Source organism: Engystomops pustulosus, chromosome 6 (genome assembly GCF_040894005.1).
Source record: "Engystomops pustulosus chromosome 6, aEngPut4.maternal, whole genome shotgun sequence".
In the NCBI taxonomy this organism is placed as follows: domain Eukaryota; kingdom Metazoa; phylum Chordata; class Amphibia; order Anura; family Leptodactylidae; genus Engystomops; species Engystomops pustulosus.
Genome location: NC_092416.1, coordinates 190,086,041 through 190,113,265, shown reverse-complemented (window position 1 = coordinate 190,113,265; position 27,225 = coordinate 190,086,041). Strand labels below are relative to the sequence as shown.

General features: G+C 52.7%; 1 protein-coding gene across 3 annotated transcripts in view; it reads left to right on the top strand.

The window, feature by feature from the left end:
• Positions 1-26,141, top strand: part of CACNG5 (calcium voltage-gated channel auxiliary subunit gamma 5) — a 44,778-nt gene extending 18,637 nt beyond the window's left edge. Inside the window, exons 4-7 of one of the 3 annotated variants that reach the window (XR_011847869.1) lie at positions 456-596; positions 22,869-23,014; positions 23,096-23,668; positions 23,747-26,141. Coding sequence is in view for 2 of the 3 variants with exons in the window: in XM_072112811.1 (XP_071968912.1) it covers positions 456-596; positions 22,869-23,014; positions 23,096-23,353 (545 nt within the window). In the remaining variant the exon portion in view is untranslated. Of the gene's footprint in view, positions 1-455; positions 597-22,868; positions 23,015-23,095 lie in introns of all 3 variants that reach the window. The other 2 variants (XM_072112811.1, XM_072112810.1) reach the window with 2 other exon arrangements.
• Positions 26,142-27,225: the final 1,084 nt, after the last annotated feature.

Sequence of the window (27,225 nt, the reverse complement as noted above, 5' to 3'; positions counted from 1 at the left end):
AGGGGCTCTGGGGGCAGAGGTCACCAGTACAGGGGCTCTGGGGGCAGAGGTCACCAGTACAGGGGCTCTGGGGGCAGAGGTCACAGTACAGGGGCTCTGGGGGCAGAGGTCACCAGTACAGGGGCTCTGGGGGCAGAGGTCACCAGTACAGGGGCTCTGGGGGCAGAGGTCACCAGTACAGGGGCTCTAGGGGCCAGGGTCACTAGTACAGGGGCTCTGGGGGCCGGGGTCTCCAGTACAGGGGCTCTTGGGACAGAGGTCACCAGTACAGGGGCTCTGGGGGCCGAGGTCACCAGTACAGGGGCTCTGGGGGCTGGGGTCACCAGTACAGGGGCTCTGGGGGCTGGGGTCACCAGTACAGGGGCTCTGGGGGCCGAGGTCACCAGTACAGGGGCTCTGGGGGCCGAGGACCTGAGTGTGATCCCCCAGTTGACCCCCGGTTTCTCCTCTTGCAGAGATGATCCGCTCAGCGACCCCCTTCCCCCTGGTCAGCCTCTTCTTCATGTTCATCGGCTTCATCCTGAATAACGTGGGGCACATCCGGCCGCACCGGACCATCCTCGCCTTCGTCTCCGGGATTTTCTTCATTCTTTCAGGTTGTTACAGATTTGCACCCGCAGCGCAGAGGATTTCAGGAGCTCCTCTGTGGTTCTTTATCTCCGGATAATCTGATGCTTCCGGCTCCTGGAATCTGGGATTAGCACAGATGAGGATATTACAAGGGATTCCGGGAGAATTAATATTCATTCCGAGAATCTGAAGCAAAACCTCAGCTGCATCTGCTACCCCGACCCCCAGCTACCAGATCAGAGCCCCCCAAATAACAGCCCCCCCTCCCCAGGACCCTGTATACAGCATATCCTCCTCCCCAGGACCCTGTATACAGCATATCCCCCCTCCCCAGGACCCTGTATACATCATATACCCCTCCCCAGGACCCTGTATACATCATATCCCCCCCCTCCCCAGGACCCTGTATACATCATATCCCCCCCCTCCCCAGGACCCTGTATACATCATATCCCCCCCCTCCCCAGGACCCTGTATACATCATATCCCCCCCCTCCCCAGGACCCTGTATACATCATATCCCCCTCCCCAGGACCCTGTATACATCATATCCCCCTCCCCAGGACCCTGTATACAGCATATACGACATAGCTCCCAACCGTCCCGATTTTGCCGGGAAAGTCCTGTTTTACTTACCTCTGCCCCGCGTCAAGGGCAGCTATGAGATTGTCACGAATTTTCCCCCCAGGTCCCGGCATGTCCCGGCGCTGTGTCCGCATAGTAAATACTTTGAAAGCCAGAACTCACAGTATAGAATGGCTTCTACAGACATCGGGAGGGAATCCTTTTCAGAGAAGTGTCGGGCTTAGCGGAGAGCAGGGACCACGTCATCAGGTCAGATCAGTATCTCTCCATATATGGTCACTGCATCTCCTAGGGTTCCCCAGAGCAGACATCGGGCAGGGAATCCTTTTCAGAGAAGTGTCGGGCTTAGCAGAGAGAGCAGGGACCACGTCATCAGGTCAGATCACCATCTGTCCATATATGGTCACTGCATCTCCTAGGGTTCCCCAGAGCAGACATCGGGAGGGAATCCTTTTCAGAGAAGTGTCGGGTTAGCGGAGAGTAGGGACCACGTCATCAGGTTCAGATCAGTATCTCTCCATATGTGGTCACTGCATCTCCTAGGGTTCCCCAGAGCAGACATCGGGCAGGGAATCCTTTTCAGAGAAGTGTCGGGTTAGCGGACAGCAGGGACCACGTCATCAGGTCAGATCAGTATCTGTCCATATATGGTCACTGCATCTCCTAGGCTTCCCCAGAGCAGACATTGGGAGGGAATCCTTTTCAGAGAAGTGTCGGCTTAGCGGAGAGCAGGGACCACGTCATCAGGTTCAGATCAGCATCTGTCCATATATGGTCACTGCATCTCCTAGGGTTCCCCAGAGCAGACATCGGGAGGGAATCCTTTTCAGAGAAGTGTCGGCTTAGCAGAGAGAGCAGGGACCACGTCATCAGGTCAGATCACCATCTGTCCATAAATGGTCACTGCATCTCCTAGGGTTCCCCAGAGCAGACATCGGGCAGGGAATCCTTTTCAGAGAAGTGTCGGCTTAGCGGAGAGCAGGGACCACGTCATCAGGTCAGATCACCATCTGTCCATATATGGTCACTGCATCTCCTAGGCTTCCCCAGAGCAGACATCGGGCAGGGAATCCTTTTCAGAGAAGTGTCGGGCTTAGCTGAGAGAGCAGGGACCACGTCATCAGGTCAGATCACCATCTGTCCATATATGGTCACTGCATCTCCTAGGGTTCCCCAGAGCAGACATCGGGAGGGAATCCTTTTCAGAGAAGTGTCGGCTTAGCAGAGAGAGCAGGGACCACGTCATCAGGTCAGATCACCATCTGTCCATAAATGGTCACTGCATCTCCTAGGGTTCCCCAGAGCAGACATCGGGCAGGGAATCCTTTTCAGAGAAGTGTCGGCTTAGCTGAGAGAGCAGGGACCACGTCACCAGGTCAGATCACCATCTGTCCATATATGGTCACTGCATCTCCTAGGGTTCCCCAGAGCAGACATGGGGCAGGGAATCCTTTTCAGAGAAGTGTCGGGCTTAGCGGAGAGAGCAGGGACCACGTCATCAGGTCAGATCAGTATCTCTCCATATATGGTCACTGCATCTCCTAGGCTTCCCCAGAGCAGACATCGGGCAGGGAATCCTTTTCAGAGAAGTGTCTGCTTAGCTGAGAGAGCAGGGACCACGTCATCAGGTCAGATCACCATCTGTCCATATATGGTCACTGCATCTCCTAAGGTTCCCCAGAGCAGACATCGGGAGGGAATCCTTTTCAGAGAAGTGTCGGGTTAGCGGAGAGCAGGGACCACGTCATCAAGTCAGATCACCATCTGTCCATATATGGTCACTGCATCTCCTAGGGTTCCCCAGAGCAGACATGGGGCAGGGAATCCTTTTCAGAGAAGTGTCGGGCTTAGCGGAGAGAGCAGGGACCACGTCATCAGGTCAGATCAGTATCTCTCCATATATGGTCACTGCATCTCCTAGGCTTCCCCAGAGCAGACATCAGGCAGGGAATCCTTTTCAGAGAAGTGTCGGCTTAGCTGAGAGAGCAGGGACCACGTCATCAGGTCAGATCACCATCTGTCCATATATGGTCACTGCATCTCCTAGGGTTCCCCAGAGCAGACATCGGGAGGGAATCCTTTTCAGAGAAGTGTCGGGCTTAGCGGAGAGCAGGGACCACGTCATCAGGTCAGATCAGTATCTGTCCATATATGGTCACTGCATCTCCTAGGGTTCCCCAGAGCAGACATCGGGCAGGGAATCCTTTTCAGAGAAGTGTCGGGCTTAGCAGAGAGAGCAGGGACCACGTCATCAGGTCAGATCACCATCTGTCCATATATGGTCACTGCATCTCCTAGGGTTCCCCAGAGCAGACATCGGGCAGGGAATCCTTTTCAGAGAAGTGTCGGCTTAGCGGAGAGCAGGGACCACGTCATCAGGTTTAGATCAGCATCTGTCCATATATGGTCACTGCATCTCCTAGGCTTCCCCAGAGCAGACATCAGGCAGGGAATCCTTTTCAGAGAAGTGTCGGGCTTAGCAGAGAGAGCAGGGACCACGTCATCAGGTCAGATCACCATCTGTCCATATATGGTCACTGCATCTCCTAAGGTTCCCCAGAGCAGACATCGGGCAGGGAATCCTTTTCAGAGAAGTGTCGGCTTTAGCGGAGAGCAGGGACCACGTCATCAGGTTCAGATCAGTATCTCTCCATATATGGTCACTGCATCTCCTAGGGTTCCCCAGAGCAGACATCGGGCAGGGAATCCTTTTCAGAGAAGTGTCGGGTTAGCGGAGAGCAGGGACCACGTCATCAGGTCAGATCAGTATCTCTCCATATATGGTCACTGCATCTCCTAGGGTTCCCCAGAGCAGACATCGGGCAGGGAATCCTTTTCAGAGAAGTGTCGGGTTAGCGGAGAGCAGGGACCACGTCATCAGGTCAGATCAGTATCTGTCCATATATGGTCACTGCATCTCCTAGGCTTCCCCAGAGCAGACATCGGGAGGGAATCCTTTTTCAGAGAAGTGTCGGCTTAGCGGAGAGCAGGGACCACGTCATCAGGTTCAGATCAGCATCTGTCCATATATGGTCACTGCATCTCCTAGGGTTCCCCAGAGCAGACATCGGGAGGGAATCCTTTTCAGAGAAGTGTCGGCTTAGCAGAGAGAGCAGGGACCACGTCATCAGGTCAGATCACCATCTGTCCATAAATGGTCACTGCATCTCCTAGGGTTCCCCAGAGGAGACATCGGGCAGGGAATCCTTTTCAGAGAAGTGTCGGGTTAGCGGAGAGCAGGGACCACGTCATCAAGTCAGATCACCATCTGTCCATATATGGTCACTGCATCTCTTAGGGTTCCCCAGAGCAGACATGGGGCAGGGAATCCTTTTCAGAGAAGTGTCGGGCTTAGCGGAGAGAGCAGGGACCACGTCATCAGGTCAGATCAGTATCTCTCCATATATGGTCACTGCATCTCCTAGGCTTCCCCAGAGCAGACATCGGGAGGGAATCCTTTTCAGAGAAGTGTCGGGCCTAGCTGATAGAGCAGGGACCACGTCATCAGGTCAGATCACCATCTGTCCATATATGGTCACTGCATCTCCTAGGGTTCCCCAGAGCAGACATCGGGAGGGAATCCTTTTCAGAGAACTGTCGGCTTAGCAGAGAGAGCAGGGACCACGTCATCAGGTCAGATCACCATCTGTCCATATATGGTCACTGCATCTCCTAGGCTTCCCCAGAGCAGACATCGGTCAGGGAATCCTTTTCAGAGAAGTGTCGGCTTAGCTGAGAGAGCAGGGACCACGTCATCAGGTCAGATCACCATCTGTCCATATATGGTCACTGCATCTCCTAGGGTTCCCCAGAGCAGACATCGGGCAGGGAATCCTTTTCAGAGAAGTGTCGGCTTAGCGGAGAGCAGGGACCACGTCATCAGGTTAAGATCAGTATCTGTCCATATATGGTCACTGCATCTCCTAGGGTTCCCCAGAGCAGACATCGGGCAGGGAATCCTTTTCAGAGAAGTGTCGGCTTAGCTGAGAGAGCAGGGACCACGTCATCAGGTCAGATCACCATCTGTCCATATATGGTCACTGCATCTCCTAGGGTTCCCCAGAGCAGACATCGGGAGGGAATCCTTTTCAGAGAAGTGTCGGCTTAGCAGAGAGAGCAGGGACCACGTCATCAGGTCAGATCACCATCTGTCCATAAATGGTCACTGCATCTCCTAGGGTTCCCCAGAGCAGACATCGGGCAGGGAATCCTTTTCAGAGAAGTGTCGGGTTAGCGGAGAGCAGGGACCACGTCATCAGGTCAGATCACCATCTGTCCATAAATGGTCACTGCATCTCCTAGGGTTCCCCAGAGCAGACATCGGGCAGGGAATCCTTTTCAGAGAAGTGTCGGATTAGCGGAGAACAGGGACCACGTCATCAGGTCAGATCAGTATCTCTCCATATATGGTCACTGCATCTCCTAGGGTTCCCCAGAGCAGACATGGGGCAGGGAATCCTTTTCAGAGAAGTGTCGGGCTTAGCGGAGAGAGCAGGGACCACATCATCAGGTCAGATCAGTATCTGTCCATATATGGTCACTGCATCTCCTAGGATTCCCCAGAGCAGACATCGGGAGGGAATCCTTTTCAGAGAAGTGTCGGCTTAGCGGAGAGCAGGGACCATGTCATCAGCTTCAGATCAGTATCTGTCCATATATGGTCACTGCATCTCCTAGGGTTCCCCAGAGCAGACATCGGGAGGGAATCCTTTTCAGAGAAGTGTCGGCTTAGCGGAGAGCAGGGACCACGTCATCAGGTCAGATCAGTATCTCTCCATATATGGTCACTGCATCTCCTAGGGTTCCCCAGAGCAGACATCGGGAGGGAATCCTTTTCAGAGAAGTGTCGGGCTTAGCGGAGAGAGCAGGGACCACGTCATCAGGTCAGATCACCATCTGTCCATATATGGTCACTGCATCTCCTAGGGTTCCCCAGAGCAGACATCGGGCAGGGAATCCTTTTCAGAGAAGTGTCGGCTTAGCAGAGAGAGCAGGGACCACGTCATCAGCTTCAGATCAGCATCTGTCCATATATGGTCACTGCATCTCCTAGGGTTCCCCAGAGCAGACATCGGGAGGGAATCCTTTTCAGAGAAGTGTCGGGCTTAGCGGAGAGAGCAGGGACCATGTCATCAAGTCAGATCACCATCTGTCCATATATGGTCACTGCATCTCCTAGAGTTCCCTAGAGCAGACATCGGGAGGGAATCCTTTCCAGAGAAGTGTCGGGCTTAGCGGAGAGAGCAGGGACCACGTCATCAGGTCAGATCACCATCTGTCCATATATGGTCACTGCATCTCCTAGGCTTCCCCAGAGCAGACATCGGGCAGGGAATCCTTTTCAGAGAAGTGTCGGGCTTAGCAGAGAGAGCAGGGACCACGTCATCAGGTCAGATCACCATCTGTCCATATATGGTCACTGCATCTCCTAGGGTTCCCCAGAGCAGACATGGGGCAGGGAATCCTTTTCAGAGAAGTGTCGGGCTTAGCGGAGAGAGCAGGGACCACATCATCAGGTCAGATCAGTATCTGTCCATATATGGTCACTGCATCTCCTAGGATTCCCCAGAGCAGACATCGGGAGGGAATCCTTTTCAGAGAAGTGTCGGCTTAGCGGAGAGCAGGGACCATGTCATCAGCTTCAGATCAGTATCTGTCCATATATGGTCACTGCATCTCCTAGGGTTCCCCAGAGCAGACATCGGGAGGGAATCCTTTTCAGAGAAGTGTCGGCTTAGCGGAGAGCAGGGACCACGTCATCAGGTCAGATCAGTATCTCTCCATATATGGTCACTGCATCTCCTAGGGTTCCCCAGAGCAGACATCGGGAGGGAATCCTTTTCAGAGAAGTGTCGGGCTTAGCGGAGAGAGCAGGGACCACGTCATCAGGTCAGATCACCATCTGTCCATATATGGTCACTGCATCTCCTAGGGTTCCCCAGAGCAGACATCGGGCAGGGAATCCTTTTCAGAGAAGTGTCGGCTTAGCAGAGAGAGCAGGGACCACGTCATCAGCTTCAGATCAGCATCTGTCCATATATGGTCACTGCATCTCCTAGGGTTCCCCAGAGCAGACATCGGGAGGGAATCCTTTTCAGAGAAGTGTCGGGCTTAGCGGAGAGAGCAGGGACCATGTCATCAAGTCAGATCACCATCTGTCCATATATGGTCACTGCATCTCCTAGAGTTCCCTAGAGCAGACATCGGGAGGGAATCCTTTTCAGAGAAGTGTCGGGCTTAGCGGAGAGAGCAGGGACCACGTCATCAGGTCAGATCACCATCTGTCCATATATGGTCACTGCATCTCCTAGGCTTCCCCAGAGCAGACATCGGGCAGGGAATCCTTTTCAGAGAAGTGTCGGGCTTAGCAGAGAGAGCAGGGACCACGTCATCAGGTCAGATCACCATCTGTCCATATATGGTCACTGCATCTCCTAGGGTTCCCCAGAGCAGACATGGGGCAGGGAATCCTTTTCAGAGAAGTGTCGGGCTTAGCGGAGAGAGCAGGGACCACATCATCAGGTCAGATCAGTATCTGTCCATATATGGTCACTGCATCTCCTAGGATTCCCCAGAGCAGACATCGGGAGGGAATCCTTTTCAGAGAAGTGTCGGCTTAGCGGAGAGCAGGGACCATGTCATCAGCTTCAGATCAGTATCTGTCCATATATGGTCACTGCATCTCCTAGGGTTCCCCAGAGCAGACATCGGGAGGGAATCCTTTTCAGAGAAGTGTCGGCTTAGCGGAGAGCAGGGACCACGTCATCAGGTCAGATCAGTATCTCTCCATATATGGTCACTGCATCTCCTAGGGTTCCCCAGAGCAGACATCGGGAGGGAATCCTTTTCAGAGAAGTGTCGGGCTTAGCGGAGAGAGCAGGGACCACGTCATCAGGTCAGATCACCATCTGTCCATATATGGTCACTGCATCTCCTAGGGTTCCCCAGAGCAGACATCGGGCAGGGAATCCTTTTCAGAGAAGTGTCGGCTTAGCAGAGAGAGCAGGGACCACGTCATCAGCTTCAGATCAGCATCTGTCCATATATGGTCACTGCATCTCCTAGGGTTCCCCAGAGCAGACATCGGGAGGGAATCCTTTTCAGAGAAGTGTCGGGCTTAGCGGAGAGAGCAGGGACCATGTCATCAAGTCAGATCACCATCTGTCCATATATGGTCACTGCATCTCCTAGAGTTCCCTAGAGCAGACATCGGGAGGGAATCCTTTTCAGAGAAGTGTCGGGCTTAGCGGAGAGAGCAGGGACCACGTCATCAGGTCAGATCACCATCTGTCCATATATGGTCACTGCATCTCCTAGGCTTCCCCAGAGCAGACATCGGGCAGGGAATCCTTTTCAGAGAAGTGTCGGGCTTAGCAGAGAGAGCAGGGACCACGTCATCAGGTCAGATCACCATCTGTCCATATATGGTCACTACATCTCCTAGGGTTCCCCAGAGCAGACATCGGGAGGGAATCCTTTTCAGAGAAGTGTCGGCTTAGCGGAGAGCAGGGAACACGTCATCAGGTCAGATCACCATCTGTCCATATATGGTCACTACATCTCCTAGGCTTCCCCAGAGCAGACATCGGGAGGGAATCCTTTTCAGAGAAGTGTCGGCTTAGCAGAGAGAGCAGGGACCACGTCATCAGGTCAGATCACCATCTGTCCATATATGGTCACTGCATCTCCTAGGGTTCCCCAGAGCAGACATCGGGCAGGGAATCCTTTTCAGAGAAGTGTCGGGTTAGCGGAGAGCAGGGACCACGTCATCAAGTCAGATCACCATCTGTCCATATATGGTCACTGCATCTCCTAGGGTTCCCCAGAGCAGACATGGGGCAGGGAATCCTTTTCAGAGAAGTGTCGGGCTTAGCGGAGAGAGCAGGGACCACGTCATCAGGTCAGATCAGTATCTCTCCATATATGGTCACTGCATCTCCTAGGGTTCCCCAGAGCAGACAACGGGAGGGAATCCTTTTCAGAGAAGTGTTGGGCTTAGCGGAGAGAGCAGGGACCACATCATCAGGTCAGATCAGTAGCTGTCCATATATGGTCACTGCATCTCCTAGGGTTCCCCAGAGCAGACATCGGGAGGGAATCCTTTTCAGAGAAGTGTCGGCTTAGCGGAGAGCAGGGACCATGTCATCAGCTTCAGATCAGTATCTGTCCATATATGGTCACTGCATCTCCTAGGGTTCCCCAGAGCAGACATCGGGAGGGAATCCTTTTCAGAGAAGTGTCGGCTTAGCGGAGAGCAGGGACCATGTCATCAGCTTCAGATCAGTATCTGTCCATATATGGTCACTGCATCTCCTAGGGTTCCCCAGAGCAGACATCGGGCAGGGAATCCTTTTCAGAGAAGTGTCGGGCTTAGCAGAGAGAGCAGGGACCACGTCATCAGGTCAGATCACCATCTGTCCATATATGGTCACTGCATCTCCTAGGGTTCCCCAGAGCAGACATCGGGCAGGGAATCCTTTTCAGAGAAGTGTCGGCTTAGCGGAGAGCAGGGACCACGTCATCAGGTTTAGATCAGCATCTGTCCATATATGGTCACTGCATCTCCTAGGGTTCCCCAGAGCAGACATCAGGCAGGGAATCCTTTTCAGAGAAGTGTCGGGCTTAGCAGAGAGAGCAGGGACCACGTCATCAGGTCAGATCACCATCTGTCCATATATGGTCACTGCATCTCCTAAGGTTCCCCAGAGCAGACATCGGGCAGGGAATCCTTTTCAGAGAAGTGTCGGCTTTAGCGGAGAGCAGGGACCACGTCATCAGGTTCAGATCAGTATCTCTCCATATATGGTCACTGCATCTCCTAGGGTTCCCCAGAGCAGACATCGGGCAGGGAATCCTTTTCAGAGAAGTGTCGGGTTAGCGGAGAGCAGGGACCACGTCATCAGGTCAGATCAGTATCTCTCCATATATGGTCACTGCATCTCCTAGGGTTCCCCAGAGCAGACATCGGGCAGGGAATCCTTTTCAGAGAAGTGTCGGGTTAGCGGAGAGCAGGGACCACGTCATCAGGTCAGATCAGTATCTGTCCATATATGGTCACTGCATCTCCTAGGCTTCCCCAGAGCAGACATCGGGAGGGAATCCTTTTTCAGAGAAGTGTCGGCTTAGCGGAGAGCAGGGACCACGTCATCAGGTTCAGATCAGCATCTGTCCATATATGGTCACTGCATCTCCTAGGGTTCCCCAGAGCAGACATCGGGAGGGAATCCTTTTCAGAGAAGTGTCGGCTTAGCAGAGAGAGCAGGGACCACGTCATCAGGTCAGATCACCATCTGTCCATAAATGGTCACTGCATCTCCTAGGGTTCCCCAGAGGAGACATCGGGCAGGGAATCCTTTTCAGAGAAGTGTCGGGTTAGCGGAGAGCAGGGACCACGTCATCAAGTCAGATCACCATCTGTCCATATATGGTCACTGCATCTCCTAGGGTTCCCCAGAGCAGACATGGGGCAGGGAATCCTTTTCAGAGAAGTGTCGGGCTTAGCGGAGAGAGCAGGGACCACGTCATCAGGTCAGATCAGTATCTCTCCATATATGGTCACTGCATCTCCTAGGCTTCCCCAGAGCAGACATCGGGAGGGAATCCTTTTCAGAGAAGTGTCGGGCTTAGCTGAGAGAGCAGGGACCACGTCATCAGGTCAGATCACCATCTGTCCATATATGGTCACTGCATCTCCTAGGGTTCCCCAGAGCAGACATCGGGAGGGAATCCTTTTCAGAGAACTGTCGGCTTAGCAGAGAGAGCAGGGACCACGTCATCAGGTCAGATCACCATCTGTCCATATATGGTCACTGCATCTCCTAGGCTTCCCCAGAGCAGACATCGGTCAGGGAATCCTTTTCAGAGAAGTGTCGGCTTAGCTGAGAGAGCAGGGACCACGTCATCAGGTCAGATCACCATCTGTCCATATATGGTCACTGCATCTCCTAGGGTTCCCCAGAGCAGACATCGGGCAGGGAATCCTTTTCAGAGAAGTGTCGGATTAGCGGAGAGCAGGGACCACGTCATCAGGTTAAGATCAGTATCTGTCCATATATGGTCACTGCATCTCCTAGGGTTCCCCAGAGCAGACATCGGGCAGGGAATCCTTTTCAGAGAAGTGTCGGCTTAGCTGAGAGAGCAGGGACCACGTCATCAGGTCAGATCACCATCTGTCCATATATGGTCACTGCATCTCCTAGGGTTCCCCAGAGCAGACATCGGGAGGGAATCCTTTTCAGAGAAGTGTCGGCTTAGCAGAGAGAGCAGGGACCACGTCATCAGGTCAGATCACCATCTGTCCATAAATGGTCACTGCATCTCCTAGGGTTCCCCAGAGCAGACATCGGGCAGGGAATCCTTTTCAGAGAAGTGTCGGGTTAGCGGAGAGCAGGGACCACGTCATCAGGTCAGATCACCATCTGTCCATAAATGGTCACTGCATCTCCTAGGGTTCCCCAGAGCAGACATCGGGCAGGGAATCCTTTTCAGAGAAGTGTCGGATTAGCGGAGAGCAGGGACCACGTCATCAGGTCAGATCAGTATCTCTCCATATATGGTCACTGCATCTCCTAGGGTTCCCCAGAGCAGACATGGGGCAGGGAATCCTTTTCAGAGAAGTGTCGGGCTTAGCGGAGAGAGCAGGGACCACATCATCAGGTCAGATCAGTATCTGTCCATATATGGTCACTGCATCTCCTAGGATTCCCCAGAGCAGACATCGGGAGGGAATCCTTTTCAGAGAAGTGTCGGCTTAGCGGAGAGCAGGGACCATGTCATCAGCTTCAGATCAGTATCTGTCCATATATGGTCACTGCATCTCCTAGGGTTCCCCAGAGCAGACATCGGGAGGGAATCCTTTTCAGAGAAGTGTCGGCTTAGCGGAGAGCAGGGACCACGTCATCAGGTCAGATCAGTATCTCTCCATATATGGTCACTGCATCTCCTAGGGTTCCCCAGAGCAGACATCGGGAGGGAATCCTTTTCAGAGAAGTGTCGGGCTTAGCGGAGAGAGCAGGGACCACGTCATCAGGTCAGATCACCATCTGTCCATATATGGTCACTGCATCTCCTAGGGTTCCCCAGAGCAGACATCGGGCAGGGAATCCTTTTCAGAGAAGTGTCGGCTTAGCAGAGAGAGCAGGGACCACGTCATCAGCTTCAGATCAGCATCTGTCCATATATGGTCACTGCATCTCCTAGGGTTCCCCAGAGCAGACATCGGGAGGGAATCCTTTTCAGAGAAGTGTCGGGCTTAGCGGAGAGAGCAGGGACCATGTCATCAAGTCAGATCACCATCTGTCCATATATGGTCACTGCATCTCCTAGAGTTCCCTAGAGCAGACATCGGGAGGGAATCCTTTTCAGAGAAGTGTCGGGCTTAGCGGAGAGAGCAGGGACCACGTCATCAGGTCAGATCACCATCTGTCCATATATGGTCACTGCATCTCCTAGGCTTCCCCAGAGCAGACATCGGGCAGGGAATCCTTTTCAGAGAAGTGTCGGGCTTAGCAGAGAGAGCAGGGACCACGTCATCAGGTCAGATCACCATCTGTCCATATATGGTCACTGCATCTCCTAGGGTTCCCCAGAGCAGACATGGGGCAGGGAATCCTTTTCAGAGAAGTGTCGGGCTTAGCGGAGAGAGCAGGGACCACATCATCAGGTCAGATCAGTATCTGTCCATATATGGTCACTGCATCTCCTAGGATTCCCCAGAGCAGACATCGGGAGGGAATCCTTTTCAGAGAAGTGTCGGCTTAGCGGAGAGCAGGGACCATGTCATCAGCTTCAGATCAGTATCTGTCCATATATGGTCACTGCATCTCCTAGGGTTCCCCAGAGCAGACATCGGGAGGGAATCCTTTTCAGAGAAGTGTCGGCTTAGCGGAGAGCAGGGACCACGTCATCAGGTCAGATCAGTATCTCTCCATATATGGTCACTGCATCTCCTAGGGTTCCCCAGAGCAGACATCGGGAGGGAATCCTTTTCAGAGAAGTGTCGGGCTTAGCGGAGAGAGCAGGGACCACGTCATCAGGTCAGATCACCATCTGTCCATATATGGTCACTGCATCTCCTAGGGTTCCCCAGAGCAGACATCGGGCAGGGAATCCTTTTCAGAGAAGTGTCGGCTTAGCAGAGAGAGCAGGGACCACGTCATCAGCTTCAGATCAGCATCTGTCCATATATGGTCACTGCATCTCCTAGGGTTCCCCAGAGCAGACATCGGGAGGGAATCCTTTTCAGAGAAGTGTCGGGCTTAGCGGAGAGAGCAGGGACCATGTCATCAAGTCAGATCACCATCTGTCCATATATGGTCACTGCATCTCCTAGAGTTCCCTAGAGCAGACATCGGGAGGGAATCCTTTTCAGAGAAGTGTCGGGCTTAGCGGAGAGAGCAGGGACCACGTCATCAGGTCAGATCACCATCTGTCCATATATGGTCACTGCATCTCCTAGGCTTCCCCAGAGCAGACATCGGGCAGGGAATCCTTTTCAGAGAAGTGTCGGGCTTAGCAGAGAGAGCAGGGACCACGTCATCAGGTCAGATCACCATCTGTCCATATATGGTCACTACATCTCCTAGGGTTCCCCAGAGCAGACATCGGGAGGGAATCCTTTTCAGAGAAGTGTCGGCTTAGCGGAGAGCAGGGAACACGTCATCAGGTCAGATCACCATCTGTCCATATATGGTCACTACATCTCCTAGGCTTCCCCAGAGCAGACATCGGGAGGGAATCCTTTTCAGAGAAGTGTCGGCTTAGCAGAGAGAGCAGGGACCACGTCATCAGGTCAGATCACCATCTGTCCATATATGGTCACTGCATCTCCTAGGGTTCCCCAGAGCAGACATCGGGCAGGGAATCCTTTTCAGAGAAGTGTCGGGTTAGCGGAGAGCAGGGACCACGTCATCAAGTCAGATCACCATCTGTCCATATATGGTCACTGCATCTCCTAGGGTTCCCCAGAGCAGACATGGGGCAGTGAATCTTTTTCAGAGAAGTGTCGGGCTTAGCGGAGAGAGCAGGGACCACGTCATCAGGTCAGATCAGTATCTCTCCATATATGGTCACTGCATCTCCTAGGGTTCCCCAGAGCAGACAACGGGAGGGAATCCTTTTCAGAGAAGTGTCGGGCTTAGCGGAGAGAGCAGGGACCACATCATCAGGTCAGATCAGTAGCTGTCCATATATGGTCACTGCATCTCCTAGGGTTCCCCAGAGCAGACATCGGGAGGGAATCCTTTTCAGAGAAGTGTCGGCTTAGCGGAGAGCAGGGACCATGTCATCAGCTTCAGATCAGTATCTGTCCATATATGGTCACTGCATCTCCTAGGGTTCCCCAGAGCAGACATCGGGAGGGAATCCTTTTCAGAGAAGTGTCGGCTTAGCGGAGAGCAGGGACCATGTCATCAGCTTCAGATCAGTATCTGTCCATATATGGTCACTGCATCTCCTAGGGTTCCCCAGAGCAGACATCGGGCAGGGAATCCTTTTCAGAGAAGTGTCGGCTTAGCGGAGAGCAGGGACCACGTCATCAGGTCAGATCAGTATCTGTCCATATATGGTCACTGCATCTCCTAGAGTTCCCTAGAGCAGACATCGGGAGGGAATCCTTTTCAGAGAAGTGTCGGGCTTAGCGGAGAGAGCAGGGACCACGTCATCAGGTCAGATCACCATCTGTCCATATATGGTCACTGCATCTCCTAGGCTTCCCCAGAGCAGACATCGGGCAGGGAATCCTTTTCAGAGAAGTGTCGGGCTTAGCAGAGAGAGCAGGGACCACGTCATCAGGTCAGATCACCATCTGTCCATATATGGTCACTACATCTCCTAGGGTTCCCCAGAGCAGACATCGGGCAGGGAATCCTTTTCAGAGAAGTGTCGGCTTAGCAGAGAGAGCAGGGACCATGTCATCAGCTTCAGATCAGCATCTGTCCATATATGGTCACTGCATCTCCTAGGGTTCCCCAGAGCAGACATCGGGAGGGAATCCTTTTCAGAGAAGTGTCGGGCTTAGCGGAGAGAGCAGGGACCATGTCATCAAGTCAGATCACCATCTGTCCATATATGGTCACTGCATCTCCTAGGGTTCCCTAGAGCAGACATCGGGAGGGAATCCTTTTCAGAGAAGTGTCGGGCTTAGCGGAGAGAGCAGGGACCACGTCATCAGGTCAGATCACCATCTGTCCATATATGGTCACTGCATCTCCTAGGCTTCCCCAGAGCAGACATCGGGCAGGGAATCCTTTTCAGAGAAGTGTCGGGCTTAGCAGAGAGAGCAGGGACCACGTCATCAGGTCAGATCACCATCTGTCCATATATGGTCACTACATCTCCTAGGGTTCCCCAGAGCAGACATCGGGAGGGAATCCTTTTCAGAGAAGTGTCGGCTTAGCGGAGAGCAGGGAACACGTCATCAGGTCAGATCACCATCTGTCCATATATGGTCACTACATCTCCTAGGCTTCCCCAGAGCAGACATCGGGAGGGAATCCTTTTCAGAGAAGTGTCGGCTTAGCAGAGAGAGCAGGGACCACGTCATCAGGTCAGATCACCATCTGTCCATAAATGGTCACTGCATCTCCTAGGGTTCCCCAGAGCAGACATCGGGCAGGGAATCCTTTTCAGAGAAGTGTCGGGTTAGCGGAGAGCAGGGACCACGTCATCAAGTCAGATCACCATCTGTCCATATATGGTCACTGCATCTCCTAGGGTTCCCCAGAGCAGACATGGGGCAGGGAATCCTTTTCAGAGAAGTGTCGGGCTTAGCGGAGAGAGCAGGGACCACGTCATCAGGTCAGATCAGTATCTCTCCATATATGGTCACTGCATCTCCTAGGCTTCCCCAGAGCAGACATCGGGCAGGGAATCCTTTTCAGAGAAGTGTCGGGCTTAGCTGAGAGAGCAGGGACCACGTCATCAGGTCAGATCAGCATCTGTCCATATATGGTCACTGCATCTCCTAGGCTTCCCCAGAGCAGACATCGGTCAGGGAATCCTTTTCAGAGAAGTGTTGGCTTAGCTGAGAGAGCAGGGACCACGTCATCAGGTCAGATCACCATCTGTCCATATATGGTCACTGCATCTCCTAGGGTTCCCCAGAGCAGACATCGGGAGGGAATCCTTTTCAGAGAAGTGTTGGCTTAGCAGAGAGAGCAGGGACCACGTCATCAGGTCAGATCAGCATCTGTCCATATATGGTCACTGCATCTCCTAGGCTTCCCCAGAGCAGACATCGGTCAGGGAATCCTTTTCAGAGAAGTGTTGGCTTAGCTGAGAGAGCAGGGACCACGTCATCAGGTCAGATCACCATCTGTCCATATATGGTCACTGCATCTCCTAGGGTTCCCCAGAGCAGACATCGGGCAGGGAATCCTTTTCAGAGAAGTGTCGGCTTAGCGGAGAGCAGGGACCACGTCATCAGGTCAGATCAGTATCTGTCCATATATGGTCACTGCATCTCCTAGAGTTCCCTAGAGCAGACATCGGGAGGGAATCCTTTTCAGAGAAGTGTCGGGCTTAGCGGAGAGAGCAGGGACCACGTCATCAGGTCAGATCACCATCTGTCCATATATGGTCACTGCATCTCCTAGGCTTCCCCAGAGCAGACATCGGGCAGGGAATCCTTTTCAGAGAAGTGTCGGGCTTAGCAGAGAGAGCAGGGACCACGTCATCAGGTCAGATCACCATCTGTCCATATATGGTCACTACATCTCCTAGGGTTCCCCAGAGCAGACATCGGGCAGGGAATCCTTTTCAGAGAAGTGTCGGCTTAGTAGAGAGAGCAGGGACCATGTCATCAGCTTCAGATCAGCATCTGTCCATATATGGTCACTGCATCTCCTAGGGTTCCCCAGAGCAGACATCGGGAGGGAATCCTTTTCAGAGAAGTGTCGGGCTTAGCGGAGAGAGCAGGGACCATGTCATCAAGTCAGATCACCATCTGTCCATATATGGTCACTGCATCTCCTAGGGTTCCCTAGAGCAGACATCGGGAGGGAATCCTTTTCAGAGAAGTGTCGGGCTTAGCGGAGAGAGCAGGGACCACGTCATCAGGTCAGATCACCATCTGTCCATATATGGTCACTGCATCTCCTAGGCTTCCCCAGAGCAGACATCGGGCAGGGAATCCTTTTCAGAGAAGTGTCGGGCTTAGCAGAGAGAGCAGGGACCACGTCATCAGGTCAGATCACCATCTGTCCATATATGGTCACTACATCTCCTAGGGTTCCCCAGAGCAGACATCGGGAGGGAATCCTTTTCAGAGAAGTGTCGGCTTAGCGGAGAGCAGGGAACACGTCATCAGTTTAGATCACCATCTGTCCATATATGGTCACTACATCTCCTAGGCTTCCCCAGAGCAGACATCGGGAGGGAATCCTTTTCAGAGAAGTGTCGGCTTAGCAGAGAGAGCAGGGACCACGTCATCAGGTCAGATCACCATCTGTCCATAAATGGTCACTGCATCTCCTAGGGTTCCCCAGAGCAGACATCGGGCAGGGAATCCTTTTCAGAGAAGTGTCGGGTTAGCGGAGAGCAGGGACCACGTCATCAAGTCAGATCACCATCTGTCCATATATGGTCACTGCATCTCCTAGGGTTCCCCAGAGCAGACATGGGGCAGGGAATCCTTTTCAGAGAAGTGTCGGGCTTAGCGGAGAGAGCAGGGACCACGTCATCAGGTCAGATCAGTATCTCTCCATATATGGTCACTGCATCTCCTAGGCTTCCCCAGAGCAGACATCGGGCAGGGAATCCTTTTCAGAGAAGTGTCGGGCTTAGCTGAGAGAGCAGGGACCACGTCATCAGGTCAGATCACCATCTGTCCATATATGGTCACTGCATCTCCTAGGGTTCCCCAGAGCAGACATCGGGAGGGAATCCTTTTCAGAGAAGTGTCGGCTTAGCAGAGAGAGCAGGGACCACGTCATCAGGTCAGATCAGCATCTGTCCATATATGGTCACTGCATCTCCTAGGCTTCCCCAGAGCAGACATCGGTCAGGGAATCCTTTTCAGAGAAGTGTTGGCTTAGCTGAGAGAGCAGGGACCACGTCATCAGGTCAGATCACCATCTGTCCATATATGGTCACTGCATCTCCTAGGGTTCCCCAGAGCAGACATCGGGCAGGGAATCCTTTTCAGAGAAGTGTCGGCTTAGCGGAGAGCAGGGACCACGTCATCAGGTTAAGATCAGTATCTCTCCATGTATGGTCACTGCATCTCCTAGGGTTCCCCAGAGCAGACATCGGAAGGGAATCCTTTTCAGAGAAGTGTCGGGCTTAGCGGAGAGCAGGGACCACATCATCAGGTCAGATCACCATCTGTCCATATATGGTCACTGCGTCTCCTAAGGTTCCTCAGAGCAGACATCGGGCAGGGAATCCTTTTCAGAGAAGTGTCGGCTTAGCGGAGAGCAAGGACCACGTCATCAGGTTTAGATCAGCATCTGTCCATATATGGTCACTGCATCTCCTAGGGTTCCCCAGAGCAGACATCGGGAGGGAATCCTTTTCAGAGTAGTGTCGGCTTAGCAGAGAGAGCAGGGACCACGTCATCAGGTCAGATCACCATCTGTCCATAAATGGTCACTGCATCTCCTAGGGTTCCCCAGAGCAGACATCGGGCAGGGAATCCTTTTCAGAGAAGTGTCGGGTTAGCGGAGAGCAGGGACCACGTCATCAGGTCAGATCACCATCTGTCCATAAATGGTCACTGCATCTCCTAGGGTTCCCCAGAGCAGACATCGGGCAGGGAATCCTTTTCAGAGAAGTGTCGGGTTAGCGGAGAGCAGGGACCACGTCATCAGGTCAGATCACCATCTGTCCATATATGGTCACTGCATCTCCTAGGGTTCCCCAGAGCAGACATGGGGCAGGGAATCCTTTTCAGAGAAGTGTCGGGCTTAGCGGAGAGAGCAGGGACCACATCATCAGGTCAGGTCAGTATCTGTCCATATATGGTCACTGCATCTCCTAGGGTTCCCCAGAGCAGACATCGGGAGGGAATCCTTTTCAGAGAAGTGTCGGCTTAGCGGAGAGCAGGGACCATGTCATCAGCTTCAGATCAGTATCTGTCCATATATGGTCACTGCATCTCCTAGGGTTCCCCAGAGCAGACATCGGGAGGGAATCCTTTTCAGAGAAGTGTCGGCTTAGCGGAGAGCAGGGACCACGTCATCAGGTCAGATCACCATCTGTCCATGTATGGTCACTGCATCTCCTAGGGTTCCCCAGAGCAGACATCGGGAGGGAATCCTTTTCAGAGAAGTGTCGGGCTTAGCGGAGAGAGCAGGGACCACGTCATCAGGTCAGATCACCATCTGTCCATATATGGTCACTGCATCTCCTAGGGTTCCCCAGAGCAGACATCGGGAGGGAATCCTTTTCAGAGAAGTGTCGGGCTTAGCGGAGAGAGCAGGGACCACGTCATCAGGTCAGATCACCATCTGTCCATATATGGTCACTGCATCTCCTAGGCTTCCCCAGAGCAGACATCGGGCAGGGAATCCTTTTCAGAGAAGTGTCGGGCTTAGCAGAGAGAGCAGGGACCACGTCATCAGGTCAGATCACCATCTGTCCATATATGGTCACTACATCTCCTAGGGTTCCCCAGAGCAGACATCGGGAGGGAATCCTTTTCAGAGACGTGTCGGCTTAGCGGAGAGCAGGGAACACGTCATCAGGTCAGATCACCATCTGTCCATATATGGTCACTACATCTCCTAGGCTTCCCCAGAGCAGACATCGGGAGGGAATCCTTTTCAGAGAAGTGTCGGCTTAGCAGAGAGAGCAGGGACCACGTCATCAGGTCAGATCACCATCTGTCTATAAATGGTCACTGCATCTCCTAGGGTTCCCCAGAGCAGACATCGGGCAGGGAATCCTTTTCAGAGAAGTGTCGGGTTAGCGGAGAGCAGGGACCACGTCATCAAGTCAGATCACCATCTGTCCATATATGGTCACTGCATCTCCTAGGGTTCCCCAGAGCAGACATGGGGCAGGGAATCCTTTTCAGAGAAGTGTCGGGCTTAGCGGAGAGAGCATGGACCACGTCATCAGGTCAGATCAGTATCTCTCCATATATGGTCACTGCATCTCCTAGGCTTCCCCAGAGCAGACATCGGGCAGGGAATCCTTTTCAGAGAAGTGTCGGCTTAGCTGAGAGAGCAGGGACCACGTCATCAGGTCAGATCACCATCTGTCCATATATGGTCACTGCATCTCCTAGGCTTCCCCAGAGCAGACATCGGGCAGGGAATCTTTTTCAGAGAAGTGTCGGCTTAGCAGAGAGAGCAGGGACCACGTCATCAGGTCAGATCAGCATCTGTCCATATATGGTCACTGCATCTCCTAGGCTTTCCCAGAGCAGACATCGGTCAGGGAATCCTTTTCAGAGAAGTGTCGGCTTAGCTGAGAGAGCAGGGACCACGTCATCAGGTCAGATCACCATCTGTCCATATATGGTCACTGCATCTCCTAGGGTTCCCCAGAGCAGACATCGGGCAGGGAATCCTTTTCAGAGAAGTGTCGGCTTAGCGGAGAGCAGGGACCACGTCATCAGGTCAGATCAGTATCTCTCCATATATGGTCACTGCATCTCCTAGGCTTCCCCAGAGCAGACATCGGGCAGGGAATCCTTTTCAGAGAAGTGTCGGCTTAGCGGAGAGCAGGGACCACGTCATCAGGTTCAGATCAGCATCTGTCCATATATGGTCACTGCATCTCCTAGGGTTCCCCAGAGCAGACATCGGGAGGGAATCCTTTTCAGAGAAGTGTCGGCTTAGCGGAGAGCAGGGACCACGTCATCAGGTCAGATCACCATCTGTCCATAAATGGTCACTGCATCTCCTAGGGTTCCCCAGAGCAGACATCGGGCAGGGAATCCTTTTCAGAGAAGTGTCGGGTTAGCGGAGAGCAGGGACCACGTCATCAAGTCAGATCACCATCTGTCCATATATGGTCACTGCATCTCCTAGGGTTCCCCAGAGCAGACATCGGGAGGGAATCCTTTTCAGAGAAGTGTCGGGCTTAGCGGAGAGCAGGGACCACGTCATCAGCTTCAGATCAGCATCTGTCCATATATGGTCACTGCATCTCCTAGGCTTCCCCAGAGCAGACATCGGGCAGGGAATCCTTTTCAGAGAAGTGTCGGGCTTAGCAGAGAGAGCAGGGACCACGTCATCAGGTCAGATCACCATCTGTCCATATATGGTCACTGCATCTCCTAGGGTTCCCCAGAGCAGACATCGGGCAGGGAATCCTTTTCAGAGAAGTGTCGACTTAGCGGAGAGCAGGGACCACGTCATCAGGTCAGATCACCATCTGTCCATATATGGTCTCCAGTGCTTCCCCAGACACAAGCTCTTTATTTAATTAAATAAAGTTTTGGCCAGGCTGAGATTCGAACCTGGGACCCTCTGCACCATAGACAGGAGCTTAACTAACTGAGCTATAAGCCCAGTGATAAATGTCTGAGGATTTCTGGTAACTAAGAAGTGTTATCTGCCATTTACACTGTGACACAGACTAATGCACTGATATATAGAGAGGGATCTTCTCAGAGATTATTATTGTAATTATTGAGACTATTATTATTATTATAAATTTTATTATTTTTATTATTATTGAGACGATTATTAATAATAGTAAAAATAATAATTATCTCCATAATAATAATAATAATAGTCTCAATAATTACAATAATCTCTGAGAAGATCCCTCCCTTTATACCAAGGCATTAAATCTGTGTCACAGTGTAACAGTAGTCATAGTTCTTAGTTACCAAAATTCTAATCCTGACAATCACAGAGGTTATAGCTCAGTTGGTTGGGGCACTGTGTTATTATTGTACATGGACACTGCAGGTTTTAGGTTCAAATCCCAATGAGGATAATTTTTTTTTTATTGAGATGATTTTTATTATTCTAATATGGCTAAAATTTTGGGCGTGGCCAGAGAGTGATTGGGGGTGTGGCACGCGTGCCACCATTTTGTCCCTCTTTCCCTTTCACAAATGTTGGGAGGTATGCATATCCCCCTCCCCAGGACACTGTATACATCATATCCCCCCCTCCCCAGGACCCTGTATACATCATATCCCCCTCCCCCGGACCCTGTATACAGCATATCCCCCTCCCCAGGACCCTGTATACATCATATCCCACCTCCCCAGGACCCTGTATACATCATATCCCCCCCTCCCCAGGACCCTGTATACATCATACCCCCCCCTCCTCCCCAGCACCCTGTATACATCATATCCCCCCCCCCCTCCCCAGGACCCTGTATACATCATATCCCCCCCTCCCCAGGACCCTGTATACAGCATATCCCCCTCCCCAGGACACTCTATACATCATATCCCCCTCCCCGGACCCTGTATACATCATATCCCCCCCCTCCCCGGACCCTGTATACATCATATCCCCCCCTCCCCAGGACCCTGTATACATCATATCCCCCTCCCCAGGACCCTGTATACATCATTTCCCCCTCCCCGGACCCTGTATACATCATATCCCCCTCCCCGGACCCTGTATACATCATATCCCCCTCCCCGGATCCTGTATACATCATATCCCCCTCCCCGGACCCTGTATACATCATATCCCCCTCCCCGGACCCTGTATACATCATATCCCCCTCCCCGCACCCTGTATACATCATATCCCCCTCCCCGGACCCTGTATACATCATTGTCTCTCTCTCTGCAGGTCTCTCCCTGGTGGTGGGTTTGGTTCTCTACATCTCCAGCATTAATGACGAGATCCTGAACCGGACGAAGGACCCGGAGACTTACTTCAGCTACAAGTACGGCTGGTCCTTTGCCTTTGCGGCCATATCCTTCCTGCTGACCGAGGTATCTGGGGGGTTATCCATGGGATCGGGGCTGATGATGAGGGTTATTGTCCATGGTAGTGACGCAGCTTGTCTCCTGCAGAGTGCGGGGGTGATGTCCGTCTATCTCTTCATGAAGCGCTACACGGCAGAGGACGCGTACAGGCCCCACCCCGGCTACTACCGGCCGCGCCTCAGCAACTGCTCCGACTACTCCGGCCAGTTCCTGCACCCCGAGGCCTGGGTGAGAGGCCGCAGCCCCTCGGATATCTCCAGCGAGGCCTCCCTGCAGATGAACTCCAACTACCCGGCGCTGCTCAAATGCCCCGACTACGACCAGATGTCATCGTCCCCCTGCTGAGGCCACATGGACCGGGACACCAGCTGGACCCACACAGGTCCTAACGTCCACCCATTGTGCTCACAGAACTGCCAAATCTGAAGACTCGGACAGAGTGGGGGTCACGGAGGCTACTCTGCCCCCTCAATATTGTCGCCAAACCAGCGCTGCTCAGCCATATTACGTCCAAAGTGTCCACCAACAATGGTCATTAGTCACCATAAACGTTCTATATTGTACTTACAGTATACAGCAAGGATTGAGAGTGAGACCTCATTCCTCCACAGGGGCCTCATACGTTTCATGTAGTCATACATGTTCTGTCCTCATAATGTGGTCATACTTGGTGATGTTCTCATGGTGGGATCATACAAGGTCATACTTGGTGATATTCTCCTGGTGTGATCATACAAGGTCATACTTGGTCATGTTCTCATGGTGTGATCATACTTGGTGATGTTCTCATGGTGGGATCATACAAGGTCATACTTGGTCATGTTCTCATGGTGGGGTCATACTTGGTCATGTTCTCATGGTGTGATCATACTTGGTCATGTTCTCATGGTGTGATCATAAAAGGTCATACTTGGTCATGTTCTCATGGTGTGATCATAAAAGGTCATACTTGGTCATGTTCTCATGGTGTGATCATAAAAGGTCATACTTGGTCATGTTCTCATGGTGTGATCATAAAAGGTCATACTTGGTTATGTTCTCATTGTGTGCTCATACTTGGTGATGTTCTCCTCGTGTGATCATTCAAGATCATACTTGGTGATGTTCTCCTGGTGTGATCATTCAAGATCATATTTGGTGATGTTCTCCTGGTGTGATCATAAAAGGTCGTACTTCTCATGTTCTCATGGTGATGTTCTCATGGTGTGATTATACAAAGTCATACTTGGTCATGTTCTCATGGTGTGATTATGTGGGTCATACTTGGTCATGTTCTCATGGTGTGATCATACAAGGTCATACTTGGTCATGTTCTCCTGATGTGATCATAAAAGGTCATACTTGGTCATGTTCTCATGGTGTGGCCATACACCTGGCAGTAGTAATGTGACCATGCTCTGTTGCATTGCATTATGGGTGATTTTGGTAACATGCCATTGCCTTATACCTAGGAGAATAAGATGTAATGAAAGAGCAGATTTGTAAATACAGCTCTGGTTGTGACTGGAGTAAAAGTTTGTAACATTTTATTTTAGGTTCTCAGGAGAATTTCTAGAATGTTCTACTGTGGGTCAAGTGTTTAGCCGCTGGTGTGCGGGGGTGGACCTCACGTGCCCAGTGCTGGATATTATCTACCATGGTAAGAGGTCAAGTATCAACTGAGAACTCAACAAATTATTGGGATTATATGGATTATTGGGTTTCAGATAAAGAGATGTTCCACATGACCTACTTCCGGATTACCAGTCCTGTCCCACCGCCGGATTACCAGACATGTCCCGGATTAGCAGTTCCGTCCCGCTGCCAGATTACCAGACTTGTCCAAGATCGCCAGTTGTGTCCCTCTGCCGGATTACCAGAATTATCCCGGATTACCAGTCGTGTTTCGCTGCCCGATCACCAGACATATCCCGGATTACCAGTCGTGTCCTGCTGCCAAATAGCCAGACCGGTCTCAGATTACCAGTCCCGTCCCGCTGCCGGATTACTAGACATGTCCGAGATTACGGGTCTTTCTGAATCATCAGGTGCTGGATTGTTGCGGTGCCTGTATTTGATGTCTAATGATGTCATAACCTGTGATGATGTCACCAGATGCTGTTCGTAGGACAGCGTGGAGGGCGGTTATTGTAGACTATAAAACCTCTGATTATAATTCATAGGGTAATAAACATGTGATGAGAAAAATCCAAGAAGAAATATGGCAATAAGTGAGGGAGGAGTTATGAATGTGGGGACGGGGCACAGAATGACCACAATGGGGGAGGGAGAAGGCGGCTGTGACCACCAGGTGGTAGGGAGAAGGCGGCTGAGACCACCAGGTGGTAGGGAGAAGGCGGCTGTGACCACCAGGTGGTACGGAGAAGGCGGCTGTGGCCACCAGGTGGTAGGGAGAAGACTGCCGTGACCACCAGGTGGTAGGGAGAAGACTGCCGTGACCACCAGGTGGTAGGGAGAAGACTGCCGTGACCACCATGGGGGAGGGAGAAGGCGGCCGTGACCACCATGGGGGTGGGAGAACCCGGCTGTGACCACCATGGGTTAGGGAGAAGGCGGCTGTGACCATTAAAGTGGAGGGAGAAGCTGGCCGTGACCACCATGGGGGAGGGAGAAGCCGGCCGTGACCACCATGGGTTAGGGAGAAGCCTGCCGTGACCACCATAGGGGAGAGAGAAGATGCTATGACCACCATGGGGGAGGGAGAAGGCGACGGCTGTGACCATCTTGGGGTAGGGAGAAGGCGGCCGTCACCACCATGTCAGCCCTAAACCCCTGATGACGCCAGTTCAGGCAAAACATGTCGGGTGGGCTAAGCTGATGTGAATTTTAATAATGCAGCAGACAGTGTACCACACTTGTTACGAATCCCTAGGGTCCGGATGATCGTTGTTGCTCTAGGGAGAGGAAGTACTTCCATTCTTGTCAGTCTACCCTCAATACAGGGAAAATTAGGGGTATTACTGTCCCTCATATATGCCCTGACTGGTACATTGGGGGGAAATGATCAAACCCTCCTTAATATCCTCATTCATTGTGGACTAGAGCAGTATACAACCCCCCCTGAATACTATCAAGTCAGGCCACTGTCTGCTTGTACTTTTAACTCTTTACTGCACAGTTCTTTAACAAAAATTGAATAAAAGTTATGTTTTAAAATCTCACTATAGCCCTGGTGGATAGAAAAGGGTTTTTTTTGGTCGCAAGCCAGGCGACTTTTTGTAAATACATTGGGAGAAGGCAGCCATCACCACCATGGGGTAGGGAGAAGGCGGCCGTCACCACCATTGGGTAGGGAGAAGGTGGCCGTCACCACCATGGGGTAGGGAGAAGACGGTTGTCACCAACATGGAATAGGGAGAAGGCGCCTGTGAGCGCTATGGGGGACGGAGAAGGCGGCTGTGACGACTATGGGGGAGGGAGAAGGCGGCTGTGGCCACCATGGAAGAGGGAGAAGGCGGCTGTGAAGACTATGGGGGAGGGAGAAGGCGGCCGTGACCACAATGTGGGAGGTAGATGATGCTGTGACCACCATAGAGAAAGGGGAAGGCGCTATGACCTCCATGGGGGAGTGGGAAGGCGGCCGTGACCACCATGGGGGAGTGGGAAGGCGGCCGTGACCACCATGGGGCAGGGAGAAGGCGGCCGTGACCACTATGGAGGAGGGAGAATGCAGCCGTGAGCACTATGGAGGAGGGAGAAGGCGGCCGTGACCTCCATGGGGGAGGGAGAAGGCGGCCGTGACCACCATGGGGGAGGGAGAAGGCGGCTTTGACCATCATGGGGGAGGGAGAAGGCGGCTTTGACCACCATGGGGGAGGGAGAAGGCGGCTTTGACCACCATGGAGGAGGGAGAAGGCGGCTTTGACCACCATGGAGGAGGGAGAAGGCGGCCCTGACCACTAGGGGGGAGGGAGATGGCGGCCGTGACCACTATGGAGGAGGGAAAAGGCGGCCGTGACCACCATGGGGGAGAGACAAGGCGGCCGTGACCACCATGGAGGAGGAGAAGGCGTCCATGAACACCATGGAGGAGGGAGAAGGCGGCCGTGACCACCATGGAGGAGGGAGAAGGCGTCCGTCACCACCATGGAGGAGAGGGAAGGCGTCCGTGACCACCATGGAGGAGGGAGAAGGCGGCCGTGACCACGATGGAGGAGGGAGAAGGTGGCCGTGACCACCATGGAGGAGGGAGAAGGCAACCATGACCACCATGACGG